At 52.3% G+C, this 19,693-nt stretch overlaps 1 protein-coding gene across 1 annotated transcript in view; it reads right to left on the bottom strand.

The window, feature by feature from the left end:
* The window catches only part of ANAPC4 (anaphase promoting complex subunit 4), a 37,931-nt gene extending 20,003 nt beyond the window's left edge, over nt 1–17,928 (bottom strand). The window contains exons 1-13 of the mRNA XM_055139669.1: nt 17,726–17,928; nt 14,447–14,552; nt 12,703–12,835; nt 9,934–10,008; nt 9,772–9,798; nt 9,636–9,680; nt 8,838–8,922; nt 8,086–8,190; nt 5,907–5,990; nt 3,614–3,700; nt 3,293–3,357; nt 1,706–1,748; nt 1,321–1,397 (exon numbers count right to left, since the gene is read on the bottom strand). Of these exons, the coding sequence (XP_054995644.1) occupies nt 1,321–1,397; nt 1,706–1,748; nt 3,293–3,357; nt 3,614–3,700; nt 5,907–5,990; nt 8,086–8,190; nt 8,838–8,922; nt 9,636–9,680; nt 9,772–9,798; nt 9,934–10,008; nt 12,703–12,835; nt 14,447–14,552; nt 17,726–17,854 (1,061 nt within the window). The 5' untranslated portion in view covers nt 17,855–17,928. The remainder of the gene's footprint in view (nt 1–1,320; nt 1,398–1,705; nt 1,749–3,292; nt 3,358–3,613; nt 3,701–5,906; nt 5,991–8,085; nt 8,191–8,837; nt 8,923–9,635; nt 9,681–9,771; nt 9,799–9,933; nt 10,009–12,702; nt 12,836–14,446; nt 14,553–17,725) is intronic.
* Between the last annotated feature and the right edge of the window lie 1,765 nt (nt 17,929–19,693).

Raw genomic sequence — 19,693 nt, 5'->3', positions numbered from 1 at the left:
TTTACCGTTATCCATCTCATCTTGGTCCTGGGGCCACACCCGGCCGTGCGCAGGGCTTTCTCCAGGCTCTGCGCTCAGGAATCACTCCTGGTGGCGCACAGGAGGGACCACACGGGACGCCGCGAGTCCCACCCAGCCGGGCCCAGCAAGCGCCCTGCACGGCTGTGCCATCGCTCCAGCCCCTCAGTGTTCATTGCTTTTCATTTTGTTACTGAAGTTCTGACTTCAGGGGAGCCCTGTGCTGCATCTGTCCTGAGCTAGTGATCGCTGAGCTGAGCAGCATCCCGGGAGCCTGGGCTCGGCCTGGCAAGGCTGCTGGTGAGAGCCGCGGGCAGGGTGCCGGGCCCTGGGCTGCTGCAGAACGCACACCTGGGTGGCGGGAGTCAGGGAGACCCGGCCCACGGCACTGCAGGGGCCCAGAGGGAAGGGGCTCAGGCCCAGCACAAATCCAACGAGATCAGAAGGCCACACTTGCTGTACGTGTGGCCGGCCATGGTTTAGTCCCCGACACCACACACAGGGTTCCTGAGCACTGGCAGGAGTGAGCCCTGAGCAGAGCCCAGTGTGATCCCTGAGCACAGAGCCCGGAGTGAGCCCTGAGCACAGAGCCCGGAGTGAGCCCTGAGCACAGAGCCCGGAGTAAGTCCTGAGCACAGAGCCCGGAGTGAGCCCTGAGCACAGAGCCCGGAGTAAGTCCTGAGCACAGAGCCCGGAGTGAGCCCTGAGCACAGAGCCCGGAGTAAGTCCTGAGCACAGAGCCCGGAGTGAGTCCTGAGCACAGAGCCAGATGTGGTCCAAACGCCACCAGCTGATAAAATAAGAAGGAAACAACCCTCACACCAAGCACCCACTCGCCAACTGCTGCACGGAGGGTCGGCCCAGAAGCAGGAGACTCCCGGCCCAGGACACGGTCTTGACCCTGGCAGAGGCCATCATGACCCACAAACACCTTGTCCGGTTTTAGACTCAAAAATACACAAAACGACACACACACACACACACACACACACTTTAAGGCAGCGCTCCAAGCAGCGAATGTTCCTGGTTCCGAGTACACTGGTGGGCTATGCGGCGGGAGAGAACCCTCAGACAGGGCAAGGGAGGGGTCCACAAAGCAGGGTCGCCCTTACTGACGGCTCCTACCTTGGGCACACCCGAACCCCCCTCAGACGCACACACGACGATGGAAACCAGAACACCACACGAGGGAGGCAGTTACAGAAAAAAGAACAGTGCCCAGTGGCTGCAACACACACACACACACACACACACACACACACACACACACAAAACAAATAAAATTCCGTTATCACACCATACCTCTGTAAGTGACTTATAACCAATTTTTGTATGCTGGAATATGACGACTCTATTGACTGGCCAAGCTTTTTTAAGCCCTATTTAGAACAAAAAGGAAAGATTTAGTACACAGCTCGAATACTATATGCCATACAGACACTTCTTACAGTGTCTACAATACTGGGACCGGGGGCGGTGGCTCGGAAGGGCACTGGCCTGGCGTGCAAACGGCCCTGAATTCTATCCTGGCACCGCTCCCCATTACCGAGTGCCAGCTGCGCCAGGGCAAAGGGAGAACTGGGCAGTGCCACTACTGCCCCCTGCCCCTCCTCGCACCCCTCACCCCTACTGCAGGGACAACAGGAGGGAAAGGTCCACAGCCACGGCAGTGAAGCCTTAATCTCACCTTCACCGTGAGCTGGTTCATTAAGAGGGTCTGGAGTTCAGCGCTATGAAGGAAGAGAAAGCATTTTTACTCTTCTCTACTCAAACCCTTAAACGCTTCCCTGAAACCTGTTAAAAGTTGAAAGCGTAAAAAAAAAAAAATCCTTAAAGAGCAACAACCCAGCAAACACAAAGGCAGAAAAAGATGAGAATGACATCTGGCGGGCCAGGCACAGAGTGCAGAAGCGAGCACGCAGTGTGGGGGGTCACGGGGCAGTGGGATACGCCCATCACCCACCCTGGGGAAGAGCTGTCTTCCATGGCACGTGACCAAATCACCCACATCTGGGGCCCATACCCGGAGTCAACTAGAAACCCTTAAAAAGCTTGAGGAGAGGGCCGGGGAGGTGGCCCACTGTCAAGTCCCTGGCCTCCATGAGCCCCGGGTTCGAGCCCCAGCGCTGCAAACAATGTTTGAGCAGTCAGAAGCATTAAAAGAAAACACAGGCACAAGGCTCAGGAGAGGCCCTTTTAACAGTGGCACAAGACAGGTCTGCCTTTCACATCATACGTTAAAGAAACACACAGCCAGGATAGAGTGGGTTCTGGCGAGCGCCCAGCGCGCCCCCAGCCTGGCTGGACCCGTGGACCCGCGGCACCACTGGGGTAGCCCAGGCAGTCTCTGGGGCCACAGCACCCCAGCTCACGCAGCCACTGAACTGGGGCCCTCCTGGCCCAAGAATCACTGGTGGCAACCCCCAAAATTAATAAAAAAAAATGAGAATATGCATCAGTAGACACACAAAAAGAACATTTGTAAGGGAGGAGCCCAAGTACTGCAGGGAAGGCGTTTGTCTTGCACGCAGCCGACCTGGGTTTGATCTGCAGCACCTGTGTCAGGAGTGATTCCTGTGTGCAGAGCCAGGAGTAACCCCCTGAGCACTGCTAAATTTTTTTTTTTAATTTTTTATTAGTGAATCACCGTGGGGTACAACTAGTTACAGACTTACAACCTTTCGTGCTTGCGTTTCAGTCATACAATGGTCGAGTGCCCATCCCTCCACCAGTGCCCGTTTTCCACCACCAATGGTCCCAGCATCCTTCCCACCACCCCATCCCATTTCCCCCCCACCAGCCTCTGTGGCAGGGCATTCCCTTTCGCTCTCTCTCTCTCTCTCTCCTTTTGGGTGTTGTGGTTTGCAGAGAGGTATTAAGTGGCCGTCATGTTCAGTCTGTAGTCTACCTTCAGCTCGCATTTCCCATCCCGAGCGGGCCCTCCTACCACCCTTTACTTGGAGTTCTCTTCTCTATCTGAGCTGCCGGGCTTCTAAGCTGTGGAGTAATCCTCCTGGTACTTATCTCTACTGTTCTTGGGTGTTAGTCTCCCATTCTGTTACTTTACATTCCACAAATGAAGAGCACTGCTAAAACTGTTTTAGAAAGATGACATTTATATTATAAAAAATGTACACAGAAAGGCTTTGTAAGATACGTTTTTGTTTGTTTGTTTGTTTTAGAGCTTATGCACCAATATTCCCTTCGCTGAACACGAAATTTAAATGGTCAGTCTTTCCTAAGGAGGAGGGCAGCACGGGCACGGCTGCATTACCTGGCCTTCCCCCACAGGAGCAGGTGCATGAACTCATCCTGTACGGAGGTGGTGGTGCTCTTCTCCTAGACGGGACAGACGCCGACTCAGACAGGGCCACGGCTCCCTCCAACCCCCCGGCAGCGGCTTCCCCAGATGCAGGGGCCAGGCAGAGACCCGGGGCCAGTGCCCACTGGTGGCACCCGAGGGGAGCGAGCCCTTCCTGGGAGGGAACCCTGGGGAACCGTCACCCAAGCCTTCCACTTCTTCCCCACGGGCCTCAGGGTGGAAGCAGGGCACCGGGCGCCCCTGGCAGGCCCCCACGGCACGCCGGTCGGGTACCTGCACAAACTTGGTGAGGCGCGAATCCATCTGCATCAGGATCTCTTCCCAGGCCTCACACATGCACGTGAGCGACAGGTTTATATACTGCACAGGAGAGGACGGAAGCAGGAAGGTGAGCAAACGTGCTCCTGTCGGCCTGCTAACTCACCAGCGGGCTGCTGACCGTCTCAGACACGCGGGCTCAAATCCCGGTGAGCCCGCGGAAAGGAGAAAACCACAGAACCACAGCACTCCTGGGGTAATCGCTGAGCTGTAAAACACCTGATGGGTCTCTGAACCTCACTATGAAACGTTCTTGGGTCTTTATCTGGTAAAACTGACCTCAGCTTTTTACACCCCGGGCATATTTTATGGACATTAAACCAAGGCTTAAACTTTTCCACTAGTGACCCCCTTTGCCTGAGAATTTTTTACACAGCCCTGGGTTTTTTAAATTGGGTGATCCTGTTTCAATCCCTGGCACCAATATGGTCCCCCAAATTCCACCGGGAACGATCCCTGAGCAGAGCCAGGAATAGCCCCCATCAGGGCATCCAGAGTCTCCAAACCCCTCGGATTATTTCAAACTTTAACAGAGGATCAAAGAGAAATGTAAATCAAACATTTAGTGACAGCGACAATGAATTCACTTTAAAACCGATTCCTTGCAACCCCCCCCTACATTCAGCTCAGCAACTCCAGGAGTTCCAGTGGCTGAGGCCAAGCGGTCAAAACGATGTCTGGTCAGCTTTTCCATTTCCAAACCGGATGTTCTGCAGCAGAGGGGGGGGAGGGGGAGACCCCAAGTGGGGCTCAGGAGACCTGAGGCCCATGGTTCCGCCTAAGGGCCCAGCAGTGCTCCAGGCCTGTACCCCGTGGTGCTCAGTGGGGCACAGGGACCCAGGAACATATCTCAGGGAAGCACATGCCAGGCGCACACCTAACCACTATACTACCTCCTGGTCTCCTTCAGACATGCTCTTTCAATAGCTACCGCGCTAACCTGGGGCCTGGCAAGCTGAAAATGGGAAAAGCAACAGTTTTTTGCAGCTCTCCCAGCCAGACCCGGATATGTTTCCCAGTCCTGGAATCCAGGTGGGTCTTGCCTCCTTCTGCAGCCAACAGAAGGAGCAGAGCAACCCCCAGAGCTCATCCCTCCAAAGGCTTCTTCGTGAACAGGCCTCGATGGCTGGCTCAGGGCTGAGACAGACGCATGTGGCTAAGGACACTCAGATAGGCCAAGCTCAGCTGGCCAGATACCAGCTGATTACAGACCAAAGTGGAGACTAAGGCACTGATCTACAGAAACCAAAGCCAGGGCTGGAGCGAGAGGCAGCAGGGAGGGCCTTTGCCTTGTATGTGCCTGACCCAGGTTCGATTCCCTGCATCCCATACAGTCCTGAGCACCACCAGAAGTGATCCATGAGTACAGAGCCAGGAGTAACCCTTAAGCATCCCTGGGTGTGACCCAAAATGCCAAAAAAAAAAAAAAAAAAGAAAGAAAGAAAGAAAGAAACGAAAGCTGAGACTGATCTGATTAGACACCAAGCCAAGGTATTCAAAGACTTTTCTGGAACACTGTATTTGCAGTAAACCTTGAATTTTCGGCGTTACTCTATTCACAGAAATATTTTAAAAGACTAAAATTACTTTTTTCTCTCACTTTCATTCTGGGGCCATGACTGGGTACACAGGGGTTCCTCCCCGTAGTATTTTTTTTTTTTATTTCTTTTGAAGGCGGGACTGAGAGATATGTGGGAAGAGATTTGTGGTAACCTTTTTCTTGTTTTTTTTTTTTTTTTCATTTTTGGGTCACACCCGGCGATGCACAGGGGTTACTCCTGGCTGATGCATTCAGGAATTACTCCTGTTGGTGCCCGGGGGACCATATGGGATGCTGGGATTCGAACCCAGGTCGGCCGCGTGCAAGGCAAACGCCCTACCTGTTGTGCTATTGCTCCAGCCCCAACCTTTTTCTTGTTTTACTGGACTATCGTTAACAGGCTGATGATCACATTAGACAACAGTCCTACAAACAGTGTTATGAAACTAAAGATTAAAGCCTTAATTTACAGAACACTTAAAAACTTAAATAAGCATGGGGCCAGAGCAACAGTACAGCGGGGAGGGCGTTTGCCTTGCACATGCAGACTCAGGTTAGATTCCTGGCACCCCATATGGTCCCCCAAGCCAGCCAGGAGTGATCCCTGAGCACAGAGCCAGGAGTAAGGTCTGAGCACCACTGGGTGTTGCCCAAACAAACAAAAAACTCAAAATGCACAGTAAACATAAAACAACTATTAATAAATACCTGTAATAGAGCTGAAATATGAGTAAACTTTCGGGCCATACGAGTTACTTCAGGTAGAAAGGAGTACAACAGATTGGTTTCAAGCTGTAAATGAAAGTAAAAAAGTGATTCACAATCATACATAATTGCTTCTTTTAAAGATATATCAGTCCCTCCCAACTGTAAAAGGAAATTCCATAATTCAGGAGAGTCCGGGGCGTATACATATTAAAAAGGTATCTAGAATTTGGTTCCCTGTTACGTTTACTGGTTTGCAGACTTAGAGACCGTAAGACAAGAATTTTCAAATCTGGCAGCCTAGAATACGGCCTGGTCGCAGAACAATTGTCTTTTATGTGTGAGGCCCTAGGCTGGATCCTTTGCATGTCCCCAACCCTCAAAAGAACTTTCAAGTCTGCTGGGTGACTGTGCAGATTCCCTACCCTCTCTGGCCATAGCTACAGCCTACGCAATCTATTCCCTGTGTGTTCGGAGAGACAGCACAAGGTGCCTGCCTTGCACGTGGCTGATGTGGCATCACATGTGGTCCCCCAAGCCCTGCCAGAAGTGCTCCCCGAGGCCAGAGCCAGGAGCAAGCTCTGAGCACTGCTGGTGTGCGGAGGCCCTCGCCCCCGCAGAAAGACGTACTGTAACATTAGGAAGACTTCAATACGTGTTTACAGATATCCTTAGAAGTTATAATGGCATGTGTGAATTTTTACCACAATAAAGCTGTATTAAACAACCTATTAACAAATGAAAAAACACTTGTACTTTGGTCACCAGATACAGTCCTGGAAATTCTATTTCCCCAGAATCTTTTCATTGCTGCTACTCTTATTGTTTTGGTTGGTGGTTTTCAGAGGGACATACCCAGCTGTGGTCAGGGTTTACTCCAGGCTCTGTGCTTAGGGATCACTCCTGGCAGTGCTCAGGGGACCACCTGCAATGCCAAGGATTAAGCCGGGGGTCAGAGGTGTACAAGGAAAGCACCATAAGGCCTGTACTACCCCTATGTCACAGACCCCTAAGAGCAAACATGAGCCACCATTACAGTAACCAGCGTCCCCTGAGGTCCTGCATCCAACCAAGAATGCTGGCAGGCTCCGGGCCGCCTGGTAACACAGATAGCCTGCATTCCTTTGCTCTGCTTCTGTTCAAGTTCATGAAAGCTTAGCTAAAGAAGATGCACTGTGGGGCTGGAGCAATAGCACAGCGGGTAGGGCGTTTGCCTTGCATGCGACTGACCTGGGTTTGATTCCCAGCATCCCAGATGGTCCCCCAAGCACTGCCAGGAATAATTCCTGAGTGCAGAGCCAGGAGTGACCTTTGTGCATCGCTGGGTGTGAAGAAAAAAAAAGAAGATGCACTGAGATGAAAAACTTGGGAAAACTTCCTGAAAGTCACCTCTAAATCTAACTACAGGTGCCCAACAGTTCACAAAACCATACGGTCAGCACAGCAGAACAGGCTTCTCTGTAAGGGACATCTTACACAAGACGCACACGAGGCAACACGCTGGCCTGGACTCTGGAGCTGCCCTGTCCAGAGGCAGCTTCCAGGTTTGTGTCATGGAGGACTCGGTGCCGGTTCTCTAGGCCCGTTTACTTGTCTATGAAACGGCACACCAGAGTACCAGAGTAGCCGTTAGACTGCTAGGAGGACACCAATGAATTATTCTGAAGCATCCAGTGCTTGGCACTTACTTTTTCTAATAAGGAATTAGAAGTTGTTTGTTGTTAGGGCCAGAATCCTAAGGAAATGCTTAGTACAAACAAGAAGGAACTGGCTCAGCAACAATTAATATGACCATCGAAACTCTGGTCATGAAGGGGCTGGAGCCATAGTACAGCAGGGAGGGTGCTTGCCTTGCACAAAGTCGACCTGGGTTCGATCCCCAGCATCCCATATAGTCCCCCAAGCACCTCTAGGAGTAATTCCTGAGTGCAGAGCCAGGAGTAACCTCTGTGCATCGCTGGGTGTGACCCCAACATCAAAACTCTGGCCATGATACTGTATCGAGCCAGGGACCTACTAATATCCTCGCTACATAAAGATTCCAGTTGAATATGGAAAAACCCTGCCCATCTTCTGATTTGGTTTGTTTTAAAGACCTTCAGGACCCAGTACCCTGGACCATAAAAGCCTACAGGACCTTGAGGTGTGTTTCCTGGCCGCTGCTCTCGGGCCCAGGGCTTACCTGGAAGTAGGAGACCTCCGCAGCACCGCCCGCAGCGACCTCCGTGACCACCGACAGCGACTTCAGGTCACTGGACAAACACAGCGCCAGGCAGGTGCCCACAATCTGCAGAACAGGCAAGCCCCCACGCTGGTCAGTGTCAAGGTGCCCCTGCTGACAACTCAGGAAGCACAAACTCAGAGCCCAGAAGAGTTCACACACCAGGCCCAGGCCCTGGCCCCAGACACAGCGGAGGCAGGAAGCGTTATGATCTACAGCGCCATCCACCCCTCCGGGCTACGGAAAAGACGGCTGACTCAGCCCTGGGCTGGAGCGCATCGCTGTTCACCCTCCCTGACGGAGAAAAAGCTTTTTGTTAAGAAAAAGGCATTTGCTTAATTCCACTAACAGCCCCCGATGTCACAGACATCCTATCAATACTATTCTAACTGAGCATGAAAACTATCCTCTTCAACAGTCAAGAATAAATAACACGGGGCTGGAGTGATAGCATAGCGGGTAGGGCGTTTGCCTTGCATGCGGCCGACATGGGTTCAAATCCCAGCATCCCATATGGTCCCCTGAGCACCGCCAGGAGTAATTCCTGAGTGCAGAGCCAGGAGTAACCCCTGTGCATCGCCAGGTGTGACCCAAAAACAAAAACAAACAAACAAAAAAAGAATAAATAACTCTAATAATTACAAGTAACAAATCTAAATTTTCATTCTCTTGCCGGGGAAAAAAGCTACAAAAATTTTCGAGCAAAAACTTACCCCTGTGACTCGAGCAATTTTGAACATTCCATAGGCATAAAGCTCGATAAATCCAGAGCTCCCTCCAAGGACCAAGATATTAAGCCTAATTAGAAATAACACAACCAGGTGAGAACAACAGAGGAGACAAGAGGTTTCCAACGGAGGTGTTCGGATTCCTACTCTCACACCCCCTTCGGGCTGCTGCTCCCGGCAGGAGAACACAACACCAGGCACTCCCCCGGGGACTCTTTCCCTTCACAGGACTCCACACACTTCCTCTAGCCTAAGAAAAAAGAATCTGTCGCCCTGACGATTGTACTTATAGACTCGGTAACAGCCCTTCCCAAACAACCCAAAACGCCATCACTTTTGTATAAAGGAGCTTCGGAACTTGAATTTAAACCGTAGGAACTCTAGTCCGTCTACCACCTGTACTTCTCACCAAAATCAGCAGAGGCTTTGGCATAAAGAAAGACAAGAGAGGAAGGACAGGGAAGTAACAGATCTTAGTGTCTGTCTATTGTTTGGAGGTACTAATTTCAGCAATAACATAACTGTAAAAGAATTTCCTGTAAAACTCCTAAAATTATCGCTATCACCTTAAAGAAATCAGCCTTGAGTGGCTGGGCCCATGTCTTACATGCTCCAGGTCCTGAGTTTAACCCCCAGCACTGCACACCCCCAGGCTTAGCCCCAGGGCACCCAAACCTGAGAAATGACCTGTGCCCCCCAAAAGCACTGCCAGGTGTGACCCCCCACAATTGACAACAACAAAAAGCAAATCAGATTTGTATAAATTTTATCTACAGGCCTTACCTGACATCTCCCAAGAGCTTAATAATTTCATCAGAATTTTCTTCACTAAAAAAATTAAAATAAATTAGGTTATCTTTTAGCTCTATCTTTCAAATACAAAAAGAATTTCTTACTTGAAAAACAAGATATGTCTTACCTAAATATTTTTGAGGTATTGCTGTAACTAGAGGGAGACAAAAAAATTACTTACAATATAGCCTTTAAAAGCTATGAAAATATTGTCACAGTGTTCAAGGAAAAATCAGTTGCAAGAAAAATCTACAAGGCTAATTCAATGAAATTAAACTCTGATACTTACTTTTTTGGCAAGGTAGGTAGTTTGGGTAAAAGAAGATTTGATTCGTCTTCAGCATTATAAAAGGATGTTAGAACACTAAGAAGGGAAAAAGCATTGTAAAAATGTGAAAAATATTTACTTCTCTTTCCATTAAAAGACACTAGTTTTTGAAAGATGCCCAGCTTATATATATATTATCAGGTAAACAGATACACAAATGTTTTATTATTTCTTGCCCGCATGCCTGGCTATCTTCCCTGGGGCCCCTTGGAGGGGATGGGCTCCAGCTTCCCTCCCCACCCCGAGCAGAGCTCCCGGCTGCCGAAGACCACCGAAACCTAGCTACAGCCATACTTGAGTCCCCTCTCCACACGTTCAGACAGGCCTCACGCATGAAGGTACCGGCAGAGGAACCCAGGTGTGTGTAATACCATCAACGGTCAGCACCCAGAGACTTAAAAGCAAGCTCCCAGAAGCGCGCGGCCATGCGCTTGTAGTCTACTTCTCCCTCTGGGAGAAACTGGCAAGCTTCTGAGAGTTTCCTGCCCACATGGGACAGCCTTGCAAGCTTCCCATGGTGTATTCATATGCTAAATCCAGTAACAAGCTGGATCCCATTCCCCTGACCCTGAAAGAGCCTCCAGTGCAACATCCTTGAGAGGGCCGAGTTGAGAGAGACTTCTAAGATCTCAGGGAAAGGACGAATGGAGAGGTTACTGAGCCCGCTCGAGAAATCGACGATTAATGGGGATTTCGTGATTCGTGATTTTAAAATAGTCACTATAACAATCACAAGTAGAAAAAGTAGAAAATTTACAAAGTATTCCTGAAAAGAAAAATCAAACCAGTTTGTATTTAGAGAAACATATTAATAAACTATTATCATATGAAATGTACTGATATGCAACAGTATTCAGACACAGAGAAATTATGATTTCTTAACTCTCATCTAAGGCTTCAGACCAAACATGTAAGTTGCAAGAATTATTTCAGACAACACTGGAATTATTGTGGGGTACATTATGGGCCTCTGGTACCCAAGGAAACATCAGGCATCTGCAGTCACTTGACCCTTCTTCCCACCCTACCTTCCAACAGGGCCGGGAATAACTGAATGAGCAGGATGTGGTAGAGCACATGCCTTGCGCCCGGGCCCTGGGTTGGATTCTGGAGTAACAGTCAATTCGGATGAATAAGCAGTGGCAAACACTTGGCAAATGTTTTTCTCACTTTAATGAGAAGCAGGTGCCCAGAGAAACCCTGCAATGTCCATGACTCGTTTTTAAACTATTACTAGGAAGCGTAACAGTAACAGACTTGGCAGGAAATGGCCCCGAAAGAACAGGGCTGCGATGCTCATCAAACTATCTGGAAATTCCCAGGACCACTTGCAACCCCCGATGACCTGGTGACAGATCCATGTCTCAGGTTTTATTGACAGTGAACTTGAAAGCCCAGACTAGACCCGTTAGTCAATTCTTTGTAGGCAGCCCACTTTGGGAAAGACCTTATTGGAATTCACTCAGGACCTACGTATCCATTTGATATTCATTTAAAACTTCATTAGAAAGAAAATAACTGCATCGCCTCGAAAAAGAAAATTTTCTTCAGTACAGCTAACCCCACTGATCCTTTGATTCACAATTTCCCCAAGTGGGCGACATGGCCTCCCTCTAGCTGGGAAGGTCATGGGGGCAGTAGTAGCATCGGCTGTTATGTTCCAATCTCTCTCTCTCTCTCTTTTTCTCTCTCTCTGTACAAAGGAAAAGAGGCCTGTCTGAGGAGATAGCAGTATCACAAAAAGGAAAGCGAAACATCAATTTAGTAATCAGTAATCTTAATAACTATTATTCCTATTACTTTGGACATACACTCTCCTCTGTCCTCTGTCTCTCTCTCCACTCTCTTTCCTCTTTCTCTCTCTGTGTCTCTCCAAAAAAATGACCGGGCCGGATAGTACCAGGAGTTAAGGAGCTTGCCTTGCTTGTAGCCAACCCCATTTTGCTCCCTGACATCACCTGGTTCCCACAAAGTATTGCTCAAGACAACTCCTTTGCAAAAAAGAAACACTGACAGAAAGATCTTGGAAATCCAAACCTTTACTGCTTCCATTTAAAAAATTATTAGAAGAGGCCGAAGATACCATAAAGCGGGTAGGGAACTCGCCCCACACATGCTGACCGGGCTCAGTCCCTGGCATCCCATCTGGTTCCCTGAGCCTGCCGGAGTGATCCCTGAGAGCAGAGGAAGGAGTCAGCCTAGAATCACTGCGCATGCCCCAAAAACAAAAAGAAAAAAATTTTTTTTTTCTTTTTGGGTCACACCCAGCAATGCTCAGGGGTTACTCCTGGCTCTGCACTCAGGAATTACTCCTGGAAGTGCTTGGGGGACCACAGGGGATGCCGGGGATCGAACCCGGGTTGGGCACATGCAAGGCAAACGCCCTACTCGCTGTGCTATCGCTCCAGCCCCAAGAAATAAATTTTTAAAAGAAAACAACGATCTAACAAAGCACTGAAAGTTTTATTCTGATAAACCAAAAGTTAAATGCAGGGGCCGGAGCGATAGTACTGCGGGGAGGGCGTTTGCCTTGTATGCCTCTGATCCGGGTTCCATCCCCAGCATCTCATATGGTCCCCCAGCACCGCCAGGAATGATTCCTGAGTGCAGAGATCGGAGTAAGCCCTAAGTCACAGGGTGTGGCCCCCAAATCCAAAGAAATAAAAAACAAAACAAGTGAAATACAAGGCACGTGCATACGCTGGGCATCCTACGCCATTTCCTCCTGACCTGCTCTCCGCTGTCACTTCCATCCAGTGCATGCAGGAGACGGGGGCCTCCACGGAGAAGGAGTGCAGGCTCTCCGGCTTCTCCACATCACACAGAACAATCTTCTTGGTGTCCGCCAGGGCAAAGGCCAAGACTAAAATGAGATGGGGAAAAATAACCAGAATGAATTAGGATTAAACGGGGAAAACACGAGAACGATTCACTTCCTGCAATTCCTACCATTTTAAATTCACTGTAACCTCAGGCACTACTTGACTTAAAGATTCTTCCTGTGATATTTTAAAAACTACAATGAGATCTTCACGTGCAGTAAAGTTCTTTCTCCAAGTGCTTCATATCGTACACAATGTCACAGGCATCGAGGCCCTTGGACAAGGGGTGTCCTCTGCCCAGCAGAAAATGCAATTGGGGGCACGGGGACAGAGCAATAGCACAGTGGGTAAGGTGCTTGCCTTGCATGCTGTCAACCCAGGTTAAATCCCTTGCATCCCATATGGTCAACTGAGCACCACAAGGAGTATTTCCTGAGTGCAGAGCCAAGAGTAAGCCCTAAGCATAGCCAGGTGTGGCCCAACACCAAAAAATAAATAGTTTAACAAAAAAAGAAAGAAAACATGCAATTGGGTCAAACAGCCTCATTGAGACGCGCATGCTGATCAGGCAGGTATGTCTGAAGTGAAACAGCGATTCCATGGCTCTGCTCTTAGAAGGTTCCGGCTTCTTTTTAACGGAAACAAAGCCAGCGAGTCAGATGTACCACGTCCAGTGCTCCACACGGGCGGCTAACGTCTTCCTGCCCTGTGAGATCCAAGGCTCTCCAGAGAGGCCTGCAGTCCGTGCGGCCACCGACAAAGGCCCCCCCGCTCGCTGCAAGGACGCTGGCGGCCGCGTCTTCAGGCCTTCCGGCGATCCTGAAACGGCCCTTCCCTAACGGCCCTGATTTCACTGTCCAACCACACTACTTTAAAATTCTTATTACATACTTCACGTGGGAGGAGGGAAAGAAACCGAGCTGGTGGCGCTCAGGGCTTATTCCCGGCTCTGCGTCCAGGGAGCACTTCAGGCAGGTCTGGCAGACATGGGGTGCTGGGGAGCAAACCCAGTTGGCCACTGCAAGGCAAGTGTCCTACCTGCTGTACTACTGCTCCGGCCCTTTACAGATTTCTGAAGGTGGGGCCAGGAAGTCCAATGGCCTCAATGTGCACTCTGCATGTGGGACGCCAGGAGTCGATCCCTGGCACCATGTGGTCCTGGGGCCCAAACCCTGCCACACACACACACACACACACACACACACACACACACACACACACACACACACACACACACACACACACAGAGACACAGACACAGACACACAGACACAGACACACACACACACACACAAAACACACACTTTCTGAAGAATAAATTTCCCAAACTGGTATTCAAAATTCTAGTATAAATTTAAATTTATACTAGAAATAAAAATTAAGAAATTGCTCCATATAAATGAAGCATTGTTGTGTGGATGCAGTCACCCCAGTCTCACTAGTTTTGCAGAAAAGAGTTGACACTGAACAAAAGAAGTGACTGATTACGAATCAGTTGGAGGAGGAAATTGACTTACATAGCTAGTTAATAAATTTTATTAATTTATAAATTTCTTTCATGTATAATGACAACAAACTTTTCGGAAATAAGCTTTCTTTTTTGAACACTCTCTGAATAACAAAAATGGCACTTTTAATAATATTATTATTACGTTTGCCATCTGGTCTCCAGGCCAAACAGGTTACTTCCTTTCCTGTATTTTCATTGGGTGGAAAACTCCAAACTCTATGAAAACTTGCAAGGCGATGAAGCAAAACCTAGGACAAAACAGATGAAATGTCAGAAAATTAAAAAATCTGTTTCCCAAACTAAACTAACATAAACCAATAAACCCAGCCCTCTCCCCACCACATACTACCATGAGATGACTCTTATCACGTCCAGTACCATCCTAAGTCACCAGCAAACTCAAAGACAACTGTATCCCCGTGAACACAAGTTAATGCCAAGGGAACGAGTAAGACCTCCAGCTTCACTCAACTCTGGCCATCTTCCTTTTCCTCTGATGCCAGTAAGAAACTTTCCTTTTAGGAAGGAGACTGCTGTGCAGGAATAAGGTAAATGAAGGGGCGCAGCCGTGCTCCACAGCCCCTGCGTGTGAACGCCAGCTAAGTGGCCCAGTCCACACGCTCACGCGCAGTCTCAGGGAAGATGCCACACTGACAAACCCACAAGCAGACGGGTCTTCGGGCTGACATTCTGAGTCCCCGCTGAAGCCCAGGAGCCGCACACACACCCCACAGATGCCACCGTGCAATCCACCCCACGCTACTCCAGGACTAATCTGGGAGAGAGGCCAGGCCGACAGCACTCCCAGGCACACCCGTCTTCGGGCTGGAAACTCTGGGGTCTCCTGGGGAAGAGGAGGAGTGACTAGCAGCCACACTCGTGTCCCACAGCCTGCCACATGGACAGCTCGAATAAAAACAGCGCAGACGGCGAGCCAAGGCAATAAGGCTCCCGGGCACATGGGTCTCCAGGCTGCACGCTCTGCGCCTTCGTGGGATGGGGGTGGGCCAAGAATCCTCCGAGCTCTACAGATCCTGGAGCTTCCGGAGCGTGCCGCCACACATGCACCCAAGAGGCACCTCCAGTTCCACAATACTGAGCGCTCAGAGGGGCACAGTGAATTAGAGAGGAAAGGAGCCCAGATGCCCGGCAAGCGGAGGAAGCGGTATGGGTCACACAGAAGGCTCACCTGTAACAAACAGCTCAGTGAACACTCAATGACTTTCAAAACCTGTGCCTACCGAGGGGGTAGGTTCAGGGGCTGGGTAAGAAACTGGGGACAGTAATGGAGGGAAGGCCACAGGGTGCTGGGAAACTGAATGCCCCACACCAATGTTGGGAACCATGGCATTGTTAGGGCTGAAGCGATAGTGCAGCGGGTAGGGCATTCGCCTTGCATGCGGCCAACCCGGGTTCGATTCCTCCGCCCCTCTCAGAGAGCCCAGTAAGCTACTGAGAGTATCTCGCCCGCACAGCAGAGCCTGGCAAGCTACCCGTAGTGTATTCGATATGCTAAAAACAGTAATAACAAGTCTCACAATGGAGACGTTACTGGTGCCCGCTCAAGCAACTCGATGAGCAACAAGATGACAGTGACAGTGACAAGTAAATTTTAAAAAAGGAGCCCAGACAGCACTAGAAGGCAGCTGGAATACAGCCAAACAACCCTGAACTCCAACTCAGCAACCTGGGATTAAACAACGTAATTATGGATAGAGAACAAGTCACTGAATCACTCTCAATTTTCACTCCCACGGGGGTACAGTCCCACCTCGGAGGGTCAAGGCCCTGGAGCTCCCCGAACTTCTAAACTATGACTGTTCCTCCACTGCCCTCTACAAAACCACTGAAACGTCACCAGAGGCCTCAGAGGCACAGGGGCCCGTGCAGAGCACCACCCGCCTCTGGCACCCAGACCACGGCCCACAGCTCGCTCACTCTTGGCCCCGTCTCTGGTGCCTCACCCTCCCGGCCCGCTGCCACCCCTGGGGACTGTTCTACCACACGGCCCAAACGGGCCCTTCTCTGGGCCTTCACTGCCTTTCCGGTGCCCTCTGAAATGCATGTTCCGGTATGACCCCTTGTCTCTGGACCTCCCTGCTCTGTCTGAAATGAGCTTCCCGCTGAGGCTTCGTCATCAGGTAGTCACTTTTCAGTTTGTAGGGTGTCGGTCAAGAAAACAGAGGGCAGAAGCTATCTGCACTCCAGGACACACGGCCAGGACCACCAGGGGGCTGCGAGATGACACTGGCCGCTATTTCCTGCCCGCTGTTCTTCCCCGGCATCCTGTAAACTGGGACTCGCATGCGAGCAGACGGGGCCACTGTGGCCCCTCTTACCCATGGTCGTCTGCAGACGCGAGGTGCCCCAGCGCTCTGGAGGACGTGCGCTCTCCACTCACCCCCACTCTCTCAAACTTGAAAAAACTTGTCAAGTTTTTTCAGCGTTCTCCCCAAAATTTACTTCTCCATCCTTAGTCTGAGACATCTGAGCCCACCCGCAGGAGCCAGAGAGACAGGACAGGGAGTAGGGCTCGTGCTTCGCACCCGCCGCACCCACCAGCCCCTCTTCAACCCCCCTGCCCTGCCTAGGAATCCCTGAGCACCAGCCAGGAATGACGGCTGAGCACTGAGCCAGGAGTAAGCTCCGTGGGGCTGGGGGGATGGTCCAGCGAGGAGGGCGCTTCCTTGCCTTGCACCCGGCCCATCCTGGTTCCATCTCCACATCCCACAGGGTCCCCTGAGCACCGCCAGGAGTAGCCCCTGAGCATCACCAAGCGCGGCCAGGCTCCCCGCTAAAGAGTCAGTAATAAGCCCCGGCCACCTGGTCCCGCGAGGAAGCTCCTGCTCTTCGCTAGCTGGGCACCTGCCTTCCCCCGCAGACGGCAGCGCAGGGAGCCGGGTGTGCGGAGGGCCCGGGGGAGGGCGGGGCACCCTGGCACAGGCGGCGCGGGCGCACACGGACACGGCGACCCCTGCCCAGAGGCCCCCGGGCGCGGGAACCACCTTCCCGAGCGGCCGTCAGGGCCCCTCCTGGTGCCGCCGGACCCGCGGGCACAGCCCCGCGCACACCTGGGCGCACACCTGGCGGGCCGCGGCGAGCACCCTCCGCAGAGCATCACTCCCAGTCCCGCCGAGACGCCACTCGGGGGGCGGGGGCCGCGGAAGGCGGGGCCGCAGCCGCGCGGCCGTGCAGGGGGCCCTCCTGGCGGGTCACCCGGCCCGCCCCCCGCTCCCCGCCCCCGGGAAGGTCTTTATAACGGCGGGTGCCCGCCCAGTGGCGCGCCACACAAGCTCCAGGGGTGCTCGGGGCGATTCCTGGCGCCGGGCTGGGGGCTGGCTTGCGGGAGAGGAGGGTGCTCGGGGCGCAGTGCTCCGCGCGAGCTCCCGGCTCCCCGAGGGGCCCCGCCGCGGCCACTCACCTCGCCCGCCGTGTTGGCCAGCGCGATGAGGTCCCGCTTGGGCGACCAGACCAGGAAGATGATCTCCTGCGGCAGCTGCTTCTCCCCCACCACCCGGAAGGACGGGAAGCACGTCGGGAAGCGCAGCATAGCGGCGGCTCCGGGCGCCCTCCTCCCGGCAGCCCACCCGGCGCGCAGACCCCCGCGCCCGCCCCGCGCCCGCCCCGCGCTCCGCCGCGCGCTCCGGCACTTCCGGCGCCGCCGAGTCCTCGCGAGAGCAGGAGGCGGCGCGCGAGAGGTGCAGCGCGGGCTGCACCCTGCGGGGTGGAGGGACAGGACTCGGGGAGTACGGGCTGCACCTTGCAGGGGCGGAGGGGCACGGCTGGGGGAGCACGAGCTGCACCCTCCACGGCGCAGGGGCAAGGCTGGGGGGTGGGGGTGCGCGGGCTGCACCCTGCAGGGTGAAGGGTCATGGCTGAGGGTGAGGGGTGCTTGGGTTTCAACCTGCAAGGGGTATGGCTAGGGGTGGAGTGCTGTGGGTGGGGGAGCACGGACTGCCACCCTGCAGGGGTGAAGGAAGGCATGGTTTGGGGTGGAGGTCGCTCGGGCCGCACCCCGCAGGGGTGAAAGGGCACGACTGAGGGGTGCACAGGCTGCTCCGGGGCTCCTGTTCCAGGTGGGTGGGACCCCGGGACCGCCGACCCCCTTAGAGGAGGTGTGGACGGGTGTGCAGCTCATCTGCACCTGTCCCCCAGCAGTCCGCCTGGAGTCAGGTTTAGGGGTCTTGGTCTGTTCAGAGACAAAGGCCGGGAGGGCACTCGGAGGGCGCCGCTTTAGGCAGGTGGCCCGCGCTGCTTGCTCAGGAGACCCACCTTGAGAAATCTTGCAACACCGCCTCCACCCCCAGATGTGGCCCGGACCCTTGAGTAAGAACCCTGGATGGGACCCCAGCTCTGCGGGCGTTTCCAGTGAGCCGCCTGTGTGCACTGCACTTTGACACAGTGCACTGATGCCACGTCCCGGGCACCCCTCACAACCCACTGGTAATGCAGTGAGCCCCCACAGCGATGCATAGGCTCTTGGAAAATTCAAGCAAAGGGAGTTTTTAGGAAACCAGTTCTGCGAACACCACGTTGGCCAGGACTTTTTTTTCCCCTCGGCATCTTCTGAAAGGGCCTGCTGTAAGAGCACACTGACTACAGCCCTGGCCGCCTCCGGGTTTATCCCAGAGCTGTTCGAGCATCGACTGGGAAAGAGCCTGGGGTTCACAAGTGATCAGAGATCCTGGCCATTCTGGCAGACATTTAAATCCACACAGCAGGTGCCCCTTTTACCAGATCCAGTAAGGGTGTCAAAGCGTTCAAAAATGACCCTATGTCATCCTCTGCTTCCTGAACCGAGATATATGGAAGCCGAGGGTAGAAAGTAGTCTGGGGGCCGGAGCAATAGTACAGAGCGTAGGGTGTTTGCCTTGCATGCACCAACCCTGGTTCCATCCCCAACATCCCGTATGGTCCCCTGAACACCGCCAGGAGTAATTCCTGAGTGTAGAGCAGCAAAGCAAGGAGTGTGACCCAAAAAGCCAAAAAAAGAAAAAAAAAGTGGCCTGTCTCTCACTTTCATTTCTTTGAGAGAAAGAAGCAGCAGGTAACCCTTTTTTTTCTTTCTTTCCTGTTTTCACAGAGGCATAGTGATCCAGGATACTGTTCATAGTCAGGCACCGTAGTGTTGCCACTCTGCACCACAGTGCCAGAGGTATCCCTCCGCCAATGTGTCTCAAGGAAACCTTGAGCTTTCGCCACGCCCCATCTTCCGCCCTCTCTCTGCTCTAGATCCAGGGATAGGCAAATTCGTTAATGTGCTCTGACACGGTGCAGTGCGTGGTTCCCCGTCAGCGGGAGTGGTCCCTGAGCGCAGAGCAGGGAATAAGCTGAGTGCCACTGGATGTGCTCCCACCCCCAAAATAAAAAACCCAAACAATAACAACAA

This window comes from Sorex araneus, chromosome 5, assembly GCF_027595985.1.
Source record: "Sorex araneus isolate mSorAra2 chromosome 5, mSorAra2.pri, whole genome shotgun sequence".
Taxonomy (NCBI): Eukaryota; Metazoa; Chordata; class Mammalia; order Eulipotyphla; family Soricidae; genus Sorex; species Sorex araneus.
Note: the sequence above shows the minus strand (reverse complement) of the source record. Positions and strands in the feature narration are given on the sequence as shown.